Source organism: Argopecten irradians, chromosome 9, assembly GCF_041381155.1.
Source record: "Argopecten irradians isolate NY chromosome 9, Ai_NY, whole genome shotgun sequence".
In the NCBI taxonomy this organism is placed as follows: domain Eukaryota; kingdom Metazoa; phylum Mollusca; class Bivalvia; order Pectinida; family Pectinidae; genus Argopecten; species Argopecten irradians.
This window is the reverse complement of record NC_091142.1, coordinates 28,508,589-28,524,883: the sequence shown is the minus strand read 5'-3', so window position 1 is coordinate 28,524,883 and position 16,295 is coordinate 28,508,589. Positions and strand designations below refer to the sequence as shown.

At 33.9% G+C, this 16,295-nt stretch overlaps 1 protein-coding gene across 3 annotated transcripts in view; it reads left to right on the top strand.

The window, feature by feature from the left end:
• Window positions 1-16,295, top strand: part of LOC138331967 (ubiquitin carboxyl-terminal hydrolase 32-like) — a 66,294-nt gene that overhangs the window by 786 nt on the left and 49,213 nt on the right. For all 3 annotated transcript variants that reach the window (XM_069279878.1, XM_069279877.1, XM_069279876.1), the window contains exon 2: window positions 12,321-12,448. In XM_069279878.1, the coding sequence (XP_069135979.1) occupies window positions 12,321-12,448 (128 nt within the window). The remainder of the gene's footprint in view (window positions 1-12,320; window positions 12,449-16,295) is intronic.

Here is a 16,295-nt window from a genome sequence, read left to right as displayed (position 1 = left end):
CATTCATGCATGCATACAAATTACTCATAAAATTACCTGTTATCAACTTTATCTTTGTAAGTATTACACTCAACCATGTGCACATATCCGTACATATATACATGTATGCACATGGAATGCAATCATATGGTTTTTCCAGTTGTACAAATGTCAATTATAGGTGTGTATATGTATACGTAACAGCTAGAGCTTGGGGCCGTGAATATAGTGTGTCACCTTCTGGGTTTGAACCCACGACCTATCGGCCATGCTAAAGAGAATTACCCATAGCATTACTATATACAATTAAAACTTGGTACTAGTACTCTTCGCCTTTCAAATGTATTTGCTCACGAACACATCGACCAACTCAGGTTCTATCTCCAACTCAACCTCAAGTCACATAGACTACTGTAGCTTGTGTTTGAAGTGGTCTGCGGCACCATCCAAATATAGCAGAGCAGTGTATCATAATCTGGGATCAAGCCATGGCCATGACCCCATACTGGTACTGGTCTGTCACTCTACCAACTACCATAATTTAAAGCTAAAGTGATTTTCTCCTATAGCACAAAGCTAGAAGGCGACCAAGCCGACCATATTTTTATATATACATTTAAAATGAAAATAACCCAGCCATTACTGGGATTTTCACAAAATTCATACCTTGAAGTCAAAGGGAACTGATAGGTGTCAAACTGAACAGAAAATGTTGAATGAATGTAAATATATGGCTGTATGCACATATCGTACCTGTATGTGTATCGAGAGTCAGAAGAGAAAAATGTTGCAACCAGATGAGACCAGTGATGATGCCGATCGAACCCAGGACCTCTGAACACTATATACTTCTGGATGCTTTATCAAGATCAATGTAGCTATAACTACCAATATAGCTACGGGTCACTGATCATGATGATTGACCCAATTCAATTCTAGTACATTCTTCTGTCCGTTCTCAAAGTCTTCACCTGTACTATTGAAAATTTATGAAAATCTATATACCACCAAACTGAACAGAAAATGTTGAATGAATGTACATATATGGCTGTATGCACATATCGTACCTGTATGTGTATCGAGAGTCAACACCAAGGCGAATTTTTTAAATAGTTGGGCACCAATTCACAATTTTGATTTGTACCAGGAGCAAAAATATAGCAGCCAGAACAAGGTTGAAAATATATATATGACCTCATAACACCAGCTGGATGTTTCTAGATCTTACAATTGATTGTGATCATTTGCTGCTATTAAAACATGTGATATATGTTATGATTGACCCAGTCTGATCCTGTTTCATACTTGTTTCTCAATTTTGTTGTGCCATAAAAATTACATCTTATTTATTAGCATTCCTGATACTCCTATATATATATATTAGCATTCTTGATATATACTCCAGGGGATACTATCACTGACATCATATATACACCTCTGGACTATCTCATAGTAAAACTGGAGGCAACAGAAGACACATACATGTACAGGTAATTTGATCCTTTAATGTTCATCAAAGGAATTGTATATTGGTACATTGTAGTTGACTGTGCTTCTTTAAAGTTGGGCATCACTAATGTACTCTTCCTGTAATCTTCAAAGAAATTAAGTCTCTGCAGGCTTGTGTTTGGTTATATTTTTTTTTCCTGAACTATCTACCTCCAGTTTTACTATGAGATAGGTTGGGGTGGATAAAAAGTCAAGTGATAGTAACTCCTGGAGTATCGAGGGTGATTTTATTGGGTGTTTTTGCCAGCTTTATATGCAAGCATTCTAAATCATGACTAAATGTACATACATATCCAGGTATAGCACAGGGCATCCAGTAGGATCAAAATCTCAAGAGTCAGTGACCCTTGGCTCTAAAATCCTGAGGGTCAAATCAAAATCCTGAGAGTCAAAATATTAAACGTGGGGGGTCAATAATTAACTGCGTTAATATTCAATTATTTAAGCAGAATAATAAAGTGCAGGTATAGATAATTATATATACTCCATCTTGAATGGTATCAAAGGTAGTTTGACAAGTTTCTGGTTATAGTATTTGAATTTACTACATATATCTGTTGCAAATGTGTGTAGTCATGCTATTCAATCATTTAATTTCAGTGTAAATTAGTATAGAATGGAGAGTTATTAAGAATTAAGTGTAAAGGAGAGAAAAGATTTTTCTTTCAGTTGACTGATCCTGACATAATCGTTTAATGGTGGCATGATTGTAAACAATAACATATATATATATATATATATATATATGTATGCTGCTTTATAGATCAGTTGCCTCATTTCAGAAACTGTCATTTGATTTCAAAAACATATGGTCACGCATGGTTTTGGGCATTTTATATATATATATAGCTTAGCTAGTAGCTAGCTTTAAGGTTGCATTCTGTCATTAATGATATATTTATAGGTGTCCAAAGAATTAAGCAATTGATGCATGGAGGGTCGATCAGTTTTGGTATATGTGTATCTATTTTATGGTTAATTGTAATTTTAATTGGCTGGCAGCGGTCTCAAATGACTCGGAATGAGTTTGGTACATGTACCATGTGTCAACACATGTGCAGATGACATGTAAATGGATGATTATCGCTGGCTCATTATTATTTTGCTGTCACAAGGAAAATGTCTCAGGAGAGATTTTATTTGATTTCTTTAAATGAGATTCCATATCATCACTGCGACTGGTCCTGGCCTCCACCTCTTGGTTACAAGTGTAAAACAGCAGTTGTTAAGGTACATGACCAATGTCCATAGCTTGATGGTTTTTCTCCAGGTACTTCAGCTTTCCTGCGCATCTTACTATGGTAAACCTGGTATGCTGGGGATTCATGATGCCCTCATTAGTGACCCTGTAGTAATAAAGGACATAAGTATTCTGGACTCTAATTACGTCGAATACGGTAAAACAAAATAAATCTTAATAAATAAGAGACAGCATAATAAGTATGTCTGTGTCTTTCCTCCCCATTCATTTATTGTGTCACTGCAGCCATCAACCCGTCTAAACTGACCTATAGACTAGTACTACTAGTACTATAAGCATAGTGATTTTCCAAATATGGCAATTCATCATAAATACAAATGTATCAGGAAAAAAACAGAAATGTATATCATGCTTTACGCATGTAAGCTGCAAATACCAATACTCCAACATCTAAATGCATATGTTAATATCACATAGGAAACTATTATAGATATCTTTTTTCTCGAAAGCTCTAAGTGATTTTCTGCCTTCACATTATAAAGAATTTTGTTCATTTTTGACTCCAAAAGTTTAAGCTAATTAGATTTATTGATAATTATATAACATGAGATGGCCCCATAGAGATCTAAAACATTACATCATCTTGCCAACAATTTTCACAACACTTAAAGTGATGTTGACATGCATACCCCCTCCTCCTGATCGCCTTTGAGTCAATTGCAAGCTTATAATTATTAATATAAGGGCTCCAGTACTAGTGTTTGATGCAATATACTCTAGACCTCCTGTTTTGGACAAATTTAACTGGGAAGTTTCAATAAAGTTCTGATAACTTTCCTGTTTGATGTTCATCTCTTACATGTTGTGCTTTAGTAGTGCCATTTTGACATCCATAATGCCTGTGAACATTATCTAAAAACAGTACAATTTTCATGCCTAGATAAACCTTTGGGGAATGTTCATTAAAGACTTGTGAGGCTTTTAACTGAGCTGTTGAAATATTGATCATAAGATTGTCTCTACTTGACTAATATTTAGTCTTTAAAGACGATGAATGATTTTGTAAAAGAGCTGTTGTATCAGTTATATAATTATGAGAGAGGAATAGGATATATTGATCTACTTGCTACATCTGGGATCAAATATCACTTTTGGTTAAACAAATTTAAAACAAAAGTGAAATTTGATAGTGTTGATGCTGATTTTGTGGGTTTATATTACTTCCATCCAATTTGGTTAAAGTTTCCTTGGCATATTTTGGTAATTAATGAATGTCATTTTGATTAACGACGTCTTGTTAAATTTATCGATGCTTTATTTCATTGATATAACCATGCAGTCAGATACTTTTCGTCTCAAATGTTATTCTTATTGCTCTTTTTCAAAAGTCTCTCGTGCTTGTTTTAATTACCCATCAGGTTTCAAATACATCATTTTGTATAAAAAGACAAGATTAATGGCAAAGTTGCATTTCGTTAATGGGCACATTGTTCCCAGATAAGGTTTTTTTACGAGAATTGTTGCCTTTTTTTGTTATGATTTGATATGAGAGATAAAGACATGGGATCTTGTGTTGTTTTCTTTGCCAGTGAGCCTTAATTGAATATGATTACCATTTTGGGCTGTAGTATGAATTAAAAGTTATAGATTTTGAAATTTGAATTAATTTTGAAAATTTTCTGTAGCACAGTTGCAAATCAATGAAATTATATTCGGATTACAGTTGACAGCATGCTTTTAATGCTATTTCATCTATACCTTTGAATCCTTTCCATGATAAACAATTAGAGTACTCTGTATAAGAAAAGTACAGTCATTGAAACAATCATTTTTATTTATTTTTAAGGGTATTATATAGTATGTATTTATATACATGTAAATGATACTAATTAATATTTGTGATATTAATTGTAATGCCTTTCTAACTAAAATTCACATTTAAATATTGTATTTTAAAAGGAATATATTTACATTAATTGTTATTGTGTTCTGAAAAGGTTAAAGACAAGATGGCCTCACATTAACAAACACATCATAAGGGGAGTGGTTTAATGTGCTTTAAAGATGCTCCACCCCCGACAAACCATAAATGATACTCATTATTTGAACAATAGTTGGTGTTAAATCATGTATATACATATTCCTTATTAACAGAAAAATAATATAAAGTATATACATTTTACTTTTGGTACATGTGCAATCAGTACTTAATTTCATATAGAACATATACAGTACCACAGAATTTTTTTCGGGACGCAATTCATTATTTTGATATTTTTTATCTTAAGTAAAATTAGAAGCTCAAACTTTTCAATGGTGGCAATATGCATATAGTGTTAAAGTGAGTTACTTTTGAAACTGAAGAAAAATACTTAATCGTCTGCTCCTATTTTTGATAGAGAGAAAAAACTGCCAGCGATGGAGCATCTTTAATTAAACAGCTAATGACTTTTAGGTTTAGAAGGTAGAGAAAACAAAAAGAGTCCAAGGAAAAAGAGAAAAACTACCAGTTTGTATATATACTTCCCTCCAAAAGTTCTGTTACACGTGCAGTTTTACAAATATACATAAAGCATAGAAATATATGTAAACATTTTTAATACAGGTATCAGTATATAGTATTTATCTACTTACTTATCTTCTCTAACTCATTAATTGGTTTTTTTCGAGTTTTCGCAGAGATAAATTGCCAGCAAATTTTAACATATGTAACAGAACTTTTGGAGGTCAGTGTACATGTATTATCTGTAATTTGCAGTCAGTATCTTCCCACTTAAGGCTTTAATTTGATTGGTTAAATTTTTGGTTTGTGAATTAGTTTAATGTCCTATTTACAGCAAGGGTCATTTTAAGAATGTAACAGGTTTATAATAGGAGGTGGAGAAAATTAAGCCAGAGTATACAAATAAAAACCACAGACCAGCCATCAGAAGTACCAGGCAACTGCGCATGCCCCACATGTGTTTCAAACTCGCCACCCAGAGGTGGAGGCTGGTGTTTTTATTTTTAGTTATATGATTAATTGTTGGGACATCTTAACATCTCGACCACCATGTGTCTAAGGCTTTAAACTCACAACTTAGATATAAAGAGTAGTAGACTGTGATCAGCACACCATTATATTTACCAATGGGCATGTGGCCCTAACTGTCTTATAGAAGGCTCAAAAGAAGGGTTGTGGCTTTAAATGATCATAAATTTTCTGATAGTCATTATTAAATGCCTTTCTTCTCAGGGCTTTCTTCTCAGCTGCATTGGTATTGTCATATATGTGATATATAACATAGGGTACATTTACTACATGTACATCATGCTCAACTCATGGATTTTCTTCGGAAACTCTGGGTTTCCTCTACCACCAAGTCCCTGTATATATATTTACGGTATATGTTCATATATATGCTATAAAGCACAGTATGTAATGGTGCTGAATGTTCCAAAGTCATTGAAATTCTGAATAAGAAAATTTGATTTAATTATTAAGTCTTAGCTCCTTTACCAGATATAGTGAGATGTTCATAAAAGTTGTGGGCATCACCATTCAATGTGGTGTACTCATGTGTGTTTCTATTGAACGGTGTGCAACTACGCAGAAATCTCACACAGTTCTATTATGTCATACGTACAGGATTAACACGATTGAGATGGGTTAAAAAAGTAATATCGTTAACAGTTGTATTCAAGACTACCATATAACACTGGATTAACGTATGTCTGTGTGATAAATTGCATAATACATGTATATAATACATACATATTACAATTGTATTTACATAATTTTGTACCGTAATATCTGGAGTTAAGAAATAATTTCTATAGTGTTGACAAAAATATTAATATTATCAAATTTTCATAGGATCTGCCGCTTTATTAGATAAGACACAAAAAGGATAGATATCGTATTCAACCCAATAAGTACCCAGGGCACTTAAAAAGAATTGAAGGAAATAAGGGTGCGCTTAATAGAAACAAATTTTGACTAACTTTTCATAAAATTATTCTACAAAGTAAACCATAAATCAATTTACAAAAGAAATCAGTAAGAAAACCGAGAAAGTTTTCATATTTTCAATCTGCATTTATTTCAAAGTAAGTGAAATTGAAGCCTAAAGAAGGGGGAGGAGTGCTTATAGGGATGGGGCACTTATTGGGTCAAAGACAGTATGTTAATGATAGTCACAGAATGTTAACAAGAACACAAACAAAAAAGCACAAAGATAACCTAGGAACAATATATAACTGTGTATTGTCTGAATGATCCCCGGCCCTCATCAGTCAGTCATCATTAGATGTGATTGCCTTTAAAGACTGGCACAGTTTATCAACTCAGTCATTCAATAAACTACAACCATCAACTTTTCCCTTTAAGCAACATCTTAAAAAACCAAAACGCTCAAAGACCTGATAAAGGGACAACAATTTTAGGCATGCTGGAAAGAAGGACTTCTAAATCTGTTCAAATAAATGACCTTGACCTTTACTGTAAATGTATTGTCTGTAAAATTAGTTTGCTGGTTCCGAAGTTGTGAAACTTCCAGCTTTATAATTAATCTACAACTTTTGCTAAAGTTAGAACAAAATTGTATAGTTGTACACTTTATGGTATATAAATGCATTGGTACATTACTTTTCTGGTTTTAACAACGTAGACCAACAGAGCAAAAAAGACTGCATACAATTAAGCAATTGCAAGTGGTATATGGAGTGTTCATGTATATATTTATACTGTACATAGGCCTAGATCTCGAGGAAGAATTGGAAGTCATTCACTCAAAACGTCTTTGTATTTGTGAGGCCGGATTCTGTTGTAAAGTTCCAATAAATTCCACCTCAGAAAAAGACCTTCTGTTAGCTGGAAGTTTATGTGTCTCTATTCCAATGGCAGCCAAATGTTCAATACCTATATACATGAGTTAGACTGCCCTAGATAAAAGAAAACCTGATCTACTTCTAAGATATAGGGGTGAGCAGGTTAAAAGGGCTTTAAAGGTTTGTTTATTGTCCGTGATGTGTACAGTCTACAATTGATCCTGGAGGAACACTGAGCCTGTTGGTATGCTGTCTTGTCATGGAAGATCGCAGTGCAAAGTCTTGGTTTAATATTGGTACTGTAGCCTGCAAGGACCAGTAACACAATTTACATGAAATACACATTATTTTCTGTTTATTGTCCAGTGAGTCATATCAGGCACTGCTAGAAAAATATGCATCGTTGGGAAAATTAGATTATTTTCATACAAATCATTTGATAAGGTGAAACATATTACAATTTTTTTGAGGAAATTTTTCACGTTCTATGCATGTCATTTCAGTCGATATTGACAGTGTTGGTGCACATGTGTATATTTTGTGTTTTATATTCTTTGTTGTTGTTTTACTTCCCAGTTGTTATTTTAAACATGTCAGACTTTCAGTGTTTAACAGACAGGTTGAATAAAATCACCAATCTTTAAGGCCTCACAGTTCCTGCCAAATGACATATGTATATGTCTCAAACTTGCTGCCCATTGTCAAGGGACATTTGCCATATATGCATGTATATATATACCAAGTGCCACGTATTTCTCTTTGGGAACAGAACCCCATATCACTGAATTGCCATACTCCACCACGTGTTTGAGACTGTTTGAGGCTGCATTTCATCCTGATTACATTGGTTGGTCACACAACGTAATGGTCAAAAGTGTCTGGTTGTTAACCTTAACATTGTCAGAGTATGGATGACCATAGCTTTTAATACAACATGAAGTATAATTAAAATATTCTTTATAACTATCATGAGTAGGATTTTATTTTTAAAAAATGCAGATTATTTGAACCAATAGTAATAATTCTTATTGTATTCTAGCTATTTATGGGGTTGGGAATACATATATATAGAGCAGGGTTCCTGGCAGACGTCAATCCCTAAAGAATACAGCTTTCATTCATGTCCAAAACCAGATGTATTGTAGTCATAAGAAAGTTTCCCTAAAAATCAATGATTGGATGAGAAAATGTTTTAACCACACACTAGGAGTGAAGCCATCAATATGTTACGCAATCTTTAGGTCATCTAACCCTAAGAAGAGGACATGTAGCTATACAGTCCAACCCACTTAATACAAACTCAGATAGTACAAAATCCTGTTTGTACGAATGGAATTGAAATCCCCTGCAAATTGCATTTAATATCCTTGTTTTTATTACTCGTTTATATTAGTATGAATCACTTATTACCAAAACCCATGTAATTCAAAATTATATTCCCTTGGCACTGTTTGTGTAAATTTCTAATTCATCAGGAACCTTTACATAACAAATAACACTTTGAAATCATATTGATGGAATTGATTTTAAATATAATTCACTTACATTTAAAGTTTCCGACAATTTCTGTTTTACAATTCATATTTCTTTTTCCTCCAAACGTTGAATAGAGCTTGATAATAATCCAATTGTTTAATACTGTAAATAAATTCTCTAAAAAATATTTTGGTGCAACATTTTGTGTAATCAAAGTTTTTATATCTACACTTACAAACCAACATAATGTGAAGTATAACAAAACCAGGTAAGTGTTGATAATTGATCACTGTCGTGTGTGGAAACATGTACTCCAATTATGTATATACAGTGGATAATCCACACGGGGTGAATAACTCTCAATAAAACCGTACTATATCACGGACCAAAGTCTCGTATTGTTTCATTTTCTGTTTGCTGTACAAATGTTACTCACTTAGTACGCAACCTGCATAATACAAAAGGATTTCAAGGGTCCCCAGGAATTCGTAATTACTGAGTTGAACTGTAATATATAGTCATCATGCTTAAATCATTTGTCCTGGTGTACTATCCACCTTTTTCTGGGCCACATGCCTACACTTATCACATTTTTAGCCCAATATCTTGTAAACTGCTTCTCTAGGCCTTATCATGTTCATAACCTCTTGTTCATTGATGCATTTGAAATTAAACCTGACTACATACGGAAAGAAGAACATAAGGGCCTTGGTGCCGGATTTGAACATAGTTGAAATAGACTTCATAAAAAAGGGAGCTTATTGTTGAGTGGGTCATAAGCTTATTGCCAGTGAATTACAATAATCTGACACCTAACTTTTCTGATATCCTTTCAAATCCGACACTCATAGTGTCTTTCTCTATATACCAATTGTAGTCACCAATGTAATACCTGACTTTTCTGACATGGACAATCCCCGATGTCATCTTACACATGCTTCGCTGTACTGTGTTATTTTCAGAGCTATATGCATGTTGTTTGTGATTTTGCTGCTCTTATGAATGGAAAAGATATTTAAACACTGTCTGGATGATTGAGATGTCTTGTTACACATATATGTACATGTATTTACACATTGAATAATTGCAATGATATAAAAGAAAATTTTAATAATAAGCAAATTTGAAACAAAAGTCTAATGGGCTTTACGCCATGTTCGACGACATCAGATCATATTGATAAATGATTTCAGTCTAAACGGTCTAATTTACTGACCATAAAACACTGCAGAAACACCCAAAGGGAATCAATATATAGCTGACAAAAGTTCGTGTTGAATGCAGCAACGCAAATAATTAAGTCCAGTCCGTTCGTTATAGCATAAATCAAAATAATCAATACATTTCTCCAGCACTGATCATTTTGTACGTAATGAATTCATTAGGTTGTATTGTTATATAAATCCTGATGATTTACATATCATGGTCGTCCCTCTGTGTACATTCGTACGAGTGTTATTGATGGCTGATCTATCCATTGTTGACGGGTATCTGTTTATGGTGTGTGGGTGGAGATTATGTGTGATAGAGGTTTTTGTTTTCTTTGTTGCATTTGTTTGGTTTCATTGTGCATGGTGTCCAGTTGTATATATAGCAGTTGCTATTTAGTACATGCCAGCTGAATTTTAGTGGTTGAGAAAGTCAAACTAAAGCTTTTAGAGAAAAACAATTATGACCTTAGTCAGTACTTTGCAACTTTTCCCTTTTTGCTGCAAACCTGTCTATAAAAACCATCCGATGGACAACAGAAAAGTGCCTAAGTGGTCTTTATACATAGCCAGATTGTGTTACAAATGACCATTTGTAATTGGGACCCTGAGAAATGGGTCTTAATAATTATAAGTTGGTGGTCTTTATACTGATGTGATCATCACTAAGGCAGCTACTAGGTTTCATATTGTAGCTATATATAGAAACCCAGAGATATAGAATGCAGGTGGTGGAACACTATAAACACCTCAATTTGTCACCATGGTTTTCTATATACATGTAGCTGTAATCTCATGACTGCAAGTTATATTCACTATGTTAAAAAACTGTACCTTGCAATGTCACATGTTTACTGCAATCTAGCTGTATGTAGCCCCCCATACCATTGAAATATAATATAACATCAATTTATTAATATAATATTTGTCATTTTACCACCATGGTCCCTAATTTTATTACATATTCACAAGTATTGAATATTGATTTATTATAAAGCTATGCATAGACTTTTTATTAGAGCAGCAATAAAGTAACGACACAATGGAATGAATTACTTGCAAATGTATGTATTACAAAATTTGTGTGAACCAACTTATTTTCACACCAACTTCTATTAATTTTGCATTTCCATATAGCCTTTTCACTGTGATTTAATTTTCACAGTTTTTAGTCATATGCTTCTATCATATCTGTGCTGTGACCAATTTTTGCGATTTCTCAATTTTGTTGGTCCTCTGCAAATCACGTTCATTTTAACTTGTTTAACTGTATAATGTTATACCCTTTCTGAATCTGTCTGCAATACTAGCACTTAGTCTATGGTTCAGACACATAATGTTAAATCAAAAATTTAACTTTTATTACAATTACAATATATGACTCTTTCATATGTATATATGTAGGATAAAATTATTCCACACGTGGGTACAGCATTTTGGGTCAGAACTGATCATGAGGCTTGCCGAGGTTTCTGACCCAAAATTCTGTACCCGAGGGTGAAATAGTTCTATCCTACGTATACATAATTTACATATGAAAGAGTTATATTCTCACATTGCTTGTCAAATTACTTGCAGGAAAGGTGAGGCAGCCGTGATATGACGTCATCTCATTGTTTTTCAATTGTGACGTCACCATTGATTAATAGAATCTTACATGGGTCTGTGTAGTGGACAAGGATATCTCAACCCGAGTGAAAGATTTGCTTGCCGAGGGTTGACGGCCAAAATCTTTCACAAGGTTTGAGATATCCCTGTCCACTTCACAGACCCATGTTTGATTCTTTTTCTCCCATACTTAGTTGAAAAAATGATGAGATTCCACTTGGTTTCTAGCTTTTTCTTTGCGCCATTATCGCAGGAACGTCGTTATGCATAAAAATTGATGACATCATCTACAATTGGCGGCACAGTTATGCCGCATGTATTGATGACGTCACGTTATTGTCTAGCGCGTATGAGCTGTCTTACACCCCCCTGTGTAAGATAGAGTTGTCTTTTCCCTATAGCTAGCAACCGCGGGATATCCCTGTGAAGTATGAGAGAGAGATTTATCTTACATAGCTGTCTTTCATGGGACAACTATATCTTACATGGCCAGCTATGTGAGAAATTATGATTTTATTTTGTTGTTTCAGTACGTGAAAATGAGATGAAGAGACTCAAGGATGCTTTCAAAAGGGTGTCGAGTTTTGGAGGAATGATGACCGAGAACATGTTTACTAGGGAAGTTCTGGGGGATGGCGTACCAAATAATATCTCACAGGTAATCATAGCAATTAAGGTTAATTAATAGCAATAAGATACGTAATTGAATACGTGTGTGGCCAAACTCTTGACAAATGGAATGAATGTGTCTTAAGTTTTGAATTACATGTACCAGGGATATGTACATATCTTTTACACTTAAATAATAATTAAAAATTGAACTGAATTGAATACAAGTTATGACACAATTTCCAGATGATTACTGTAATTAGTAAAGATTTGCATGTTGTAGAAATAATTAACACTAGATTCTTGCATTGATTTCATTATTCTATTATATGTATGTAATTATCTATTTATAATGATACTTGGCTGCAATCAATATTTGCAACCCTTTCACATGTATATATACACTGATCCATGTGTACATACTTAGCCAGTCCTGGGTGCAGCAGAACCCCTTTTTCTATAAAATATTGTATAAAATACACTGAATTTTGAAAGTTCCCCTTGGTCTTTAGCTGTGCCTACACAATTGCAGTCCAGATCTGGGTGCCAAACTGTCTGATAGAATTTTGATGTAAGATGATTGTGTTCGATAACAATTCTTGTAAAATTCCTCCAAGCATTGACATGTGTTATAAACTATCACAGTGCTTCCCCATGTTATTGTACATTTCAAAGTAAGAGAAAAATAAAAGTGACAATTTCACAGGCAAGGAGAAAAACTTGAGAGTTTAATTACAGATTTTGTATTCTGGTGCCAATTGGTGGCAGGGTAAAACTACGGTATTGATTTTTCATAGGAACATTGAGGAAAAAAACATAGTATAAAAAAAACCATAAGCCTACATTCAGTAATAAGCCCCCCCCCCCCCCCCCCCCCCCACATGCACCCTCCCTTTAAAATCCCATCATTTTTTTTTCTAATTGAGGACTTATTGAGGGACAAATACATTTAAACAGTACATTTGAACAATATTAATGATGACATGGCTTAACTATGTAACTCAATTAGATAACATTTTAATTGAAGTCACCCCTCCATTTACCCTAGAAGATGCATTTAGAGTCTTCTAGTCCAAAGGCTTGAATAGTCCGTTCAGGGATGAATGAGTTTAACTAAATTAAAGTGTGAACGGGAATAATTCAATAACTTAAAAGTGTTACCATAGTGAAACAGTCTGTGAAGTTGCAGGTTTTAACATTAAAATGGAATGACAGATTTCAGATCTGATACAGCCGTCTAAATCTTATAAGCTTAAGTCATTTCTTGGTTCGGCACTTTGACTTTCCTGTAGAATATCTCTATATAGCTATATGTCTTTGGTCAGACTGACCAACTAGAGATTAGCAGCTCTGATATAACAAGAGAAAAGGTCATGTGACAGCCAGAATCACCGTGGTGATAAAGGGATACATTGGTTATGATATGTAGTCACCCATATTTCTGTTCTCAGTTAGAGCAATATTGTAATAGGCTTGATCAAATAGCACTGTCATAAGTTGATGAAGCGAGCGTATATTGATCCCGCCTGGGAGTGCCACATTAGTTCAGTAGTGATGGCAATTTGCTGTAGTTGAGAATCCCTGTGAAATTGAACAGAACGTGTCCCGTTATGAAAAGCCTAATGTTTAATTTGTTCATTTGTCACTGCTATCTTTTTGTATGCTACAAGGCTGTATAGTGCTTGTGGATCCAAATCTTGTGTTCTCTCTCAGTATCTCTCCAGAATCTTTTCTTGAAAACTAACTTGTTTAATTTTTAGTGCCGCATTACAATAATACAAGGGCTTATCAGCTTGTTGACCTTGACCTTTAGGGGGAAAAAAAACCACCCACAATTTCCTAGCAGAGAGCTTTTCGTCGTTTTAGCTTTTAAATTTGTTGCTTTCTTGATTCTCGGTGATTAGAAATTTATTTTACATGGAGGAGCTTTAAAGTTTGTGGAGATAAATAAACTTTCTTTATGATGTCAGTAAACGAACGTAATTTCAGACATACGATGAAACTGCAGAGTGTGTAGACTGAAAACTTGTTATTTATTCTGGCTTGTCATTGGTATATATCTGTGAGTGTCTTCAGAATGTGTCTGTGACTAGTTGTTAAATGTAGAATATAACTTTGGTGTCATTGTCTATTTCATAGATAGTTGATCTTCATAGTCAGAGTTACAGATAATTCCCTACAGCTTAACAATCAGGATTATACCAGTTCCTGGCAGTTGATACCGAATACCTGATAACTCTACAGTCTAGGCTTTAGCAACATTCCCTAACTCATTTCGTCCTTGAAATTTAAAAATGGTAATTCAATATATTTGACCATTGATCAATTGATCAATGTTAAATAACTTTCGGAAGATTTTTTGTTTTGATAGAAACTCTAAAACCGTAACAAAAATGTGAACAGTCCAACCTGTCTGTAAAGACCACTGACAGGACTAAGATAAATGGTCTTTATAGCCAGATAGTCTTTATATACAGGTCAAAATTGTATTGAAACTGGCCATTTGGGATCACAAAACAATGGCTCTATTATGATTATCCAGGTGATCATTTGGGGGCCGCGATGGCCAAGTTGTTAACATGTTCCGACATATAACCATAAGCCCTCCACCTGTGGAATGTAGGTTCGAATCCCATATGGGGCCGTTGTTAGGTACTGACTGCTGGTCAGTGGTTTTTCTCCGGGTACTACGGCTTTCCTCCACCAACAAACCTGGCATGTCCTTACATGACCCTTGCTGTTAATAGGGCTTTAAAATAATAAAACCAATATCCAGGTGGTCTTTATACAGAGGTGGTCACTAAGGCAAGTTACAATAAATACATGTATATATATGTTGTATTGCCAACATTAAAATATGTGAATTTCATCTGTTTAGAATGAATATCCAACCATCCATGTATATTTCCTATGGACAACATCAAAATATGTGAATTTCATCTGTTTAGGATGAACAATCCAACCATCCATGGTCAGAATTAATAAAGAGAAAGTATTTATCAATATTTTACCGAGACTTGTCCTGAGGGTAATGAAATTACACACACCAATTACATAATTTAGTGTTTTCAGAACAATGCACTACAATTTGGATTGCAAAGTTGCTCAAAACACCACACTTCTGCTGAAGAATTTAAAACTGAATGCTGATTGTAGTTTGTGTTAATCATTTATCAAGTGACCGGCTTTGTCATTGTCTTTGACGTTCTTCTGTCTGTTTTGTTTGTCCACCTGTGTCCAAAATGTTGCAAAATATTATACAGGGAAATTTATAATTAAGTAGGCAATGGTCACAACAATGGCCACATATATACTATAAACTAAGTAAACAGATATAGAAAAATACAAATCAGTTAATGAAAATTTTAAAAAACTCATACGCAGCAAACCAAACAAATAGAATAAAGCACAAACAACATAGAATATAGCAAACAATATAGGATATAGAAACAAATAGGATATATAGCAAACAACATAGGATATAGTAAACAACATAGATATACCAAACAACATAGAATATACAAACAACATAGGATATATCAAACAATATAGGATATAGAAACAAACATGAATATGAAACAAATAGAATATAGCAAACAACATAGGATATAGCAAACAATATAGGATATAGCAAACAACATAGGATATAGCAAACAACATAGAATATAGCAAACAACATAGAATATAGCAAACAACATAGAATATAGCAAACAAATAGAATATAGCAAACAATATAGATATAGCAAACAACATAGATATAGCAATATAGCAAACAATAGATATACAAACAACATAGAATATAGCAAACAACATATAGAATATAGCAAACAACATAGGAATATAGCAAACAACATAGAATATAGCAAACAACATGCAATATGCAAACAAATAGAATA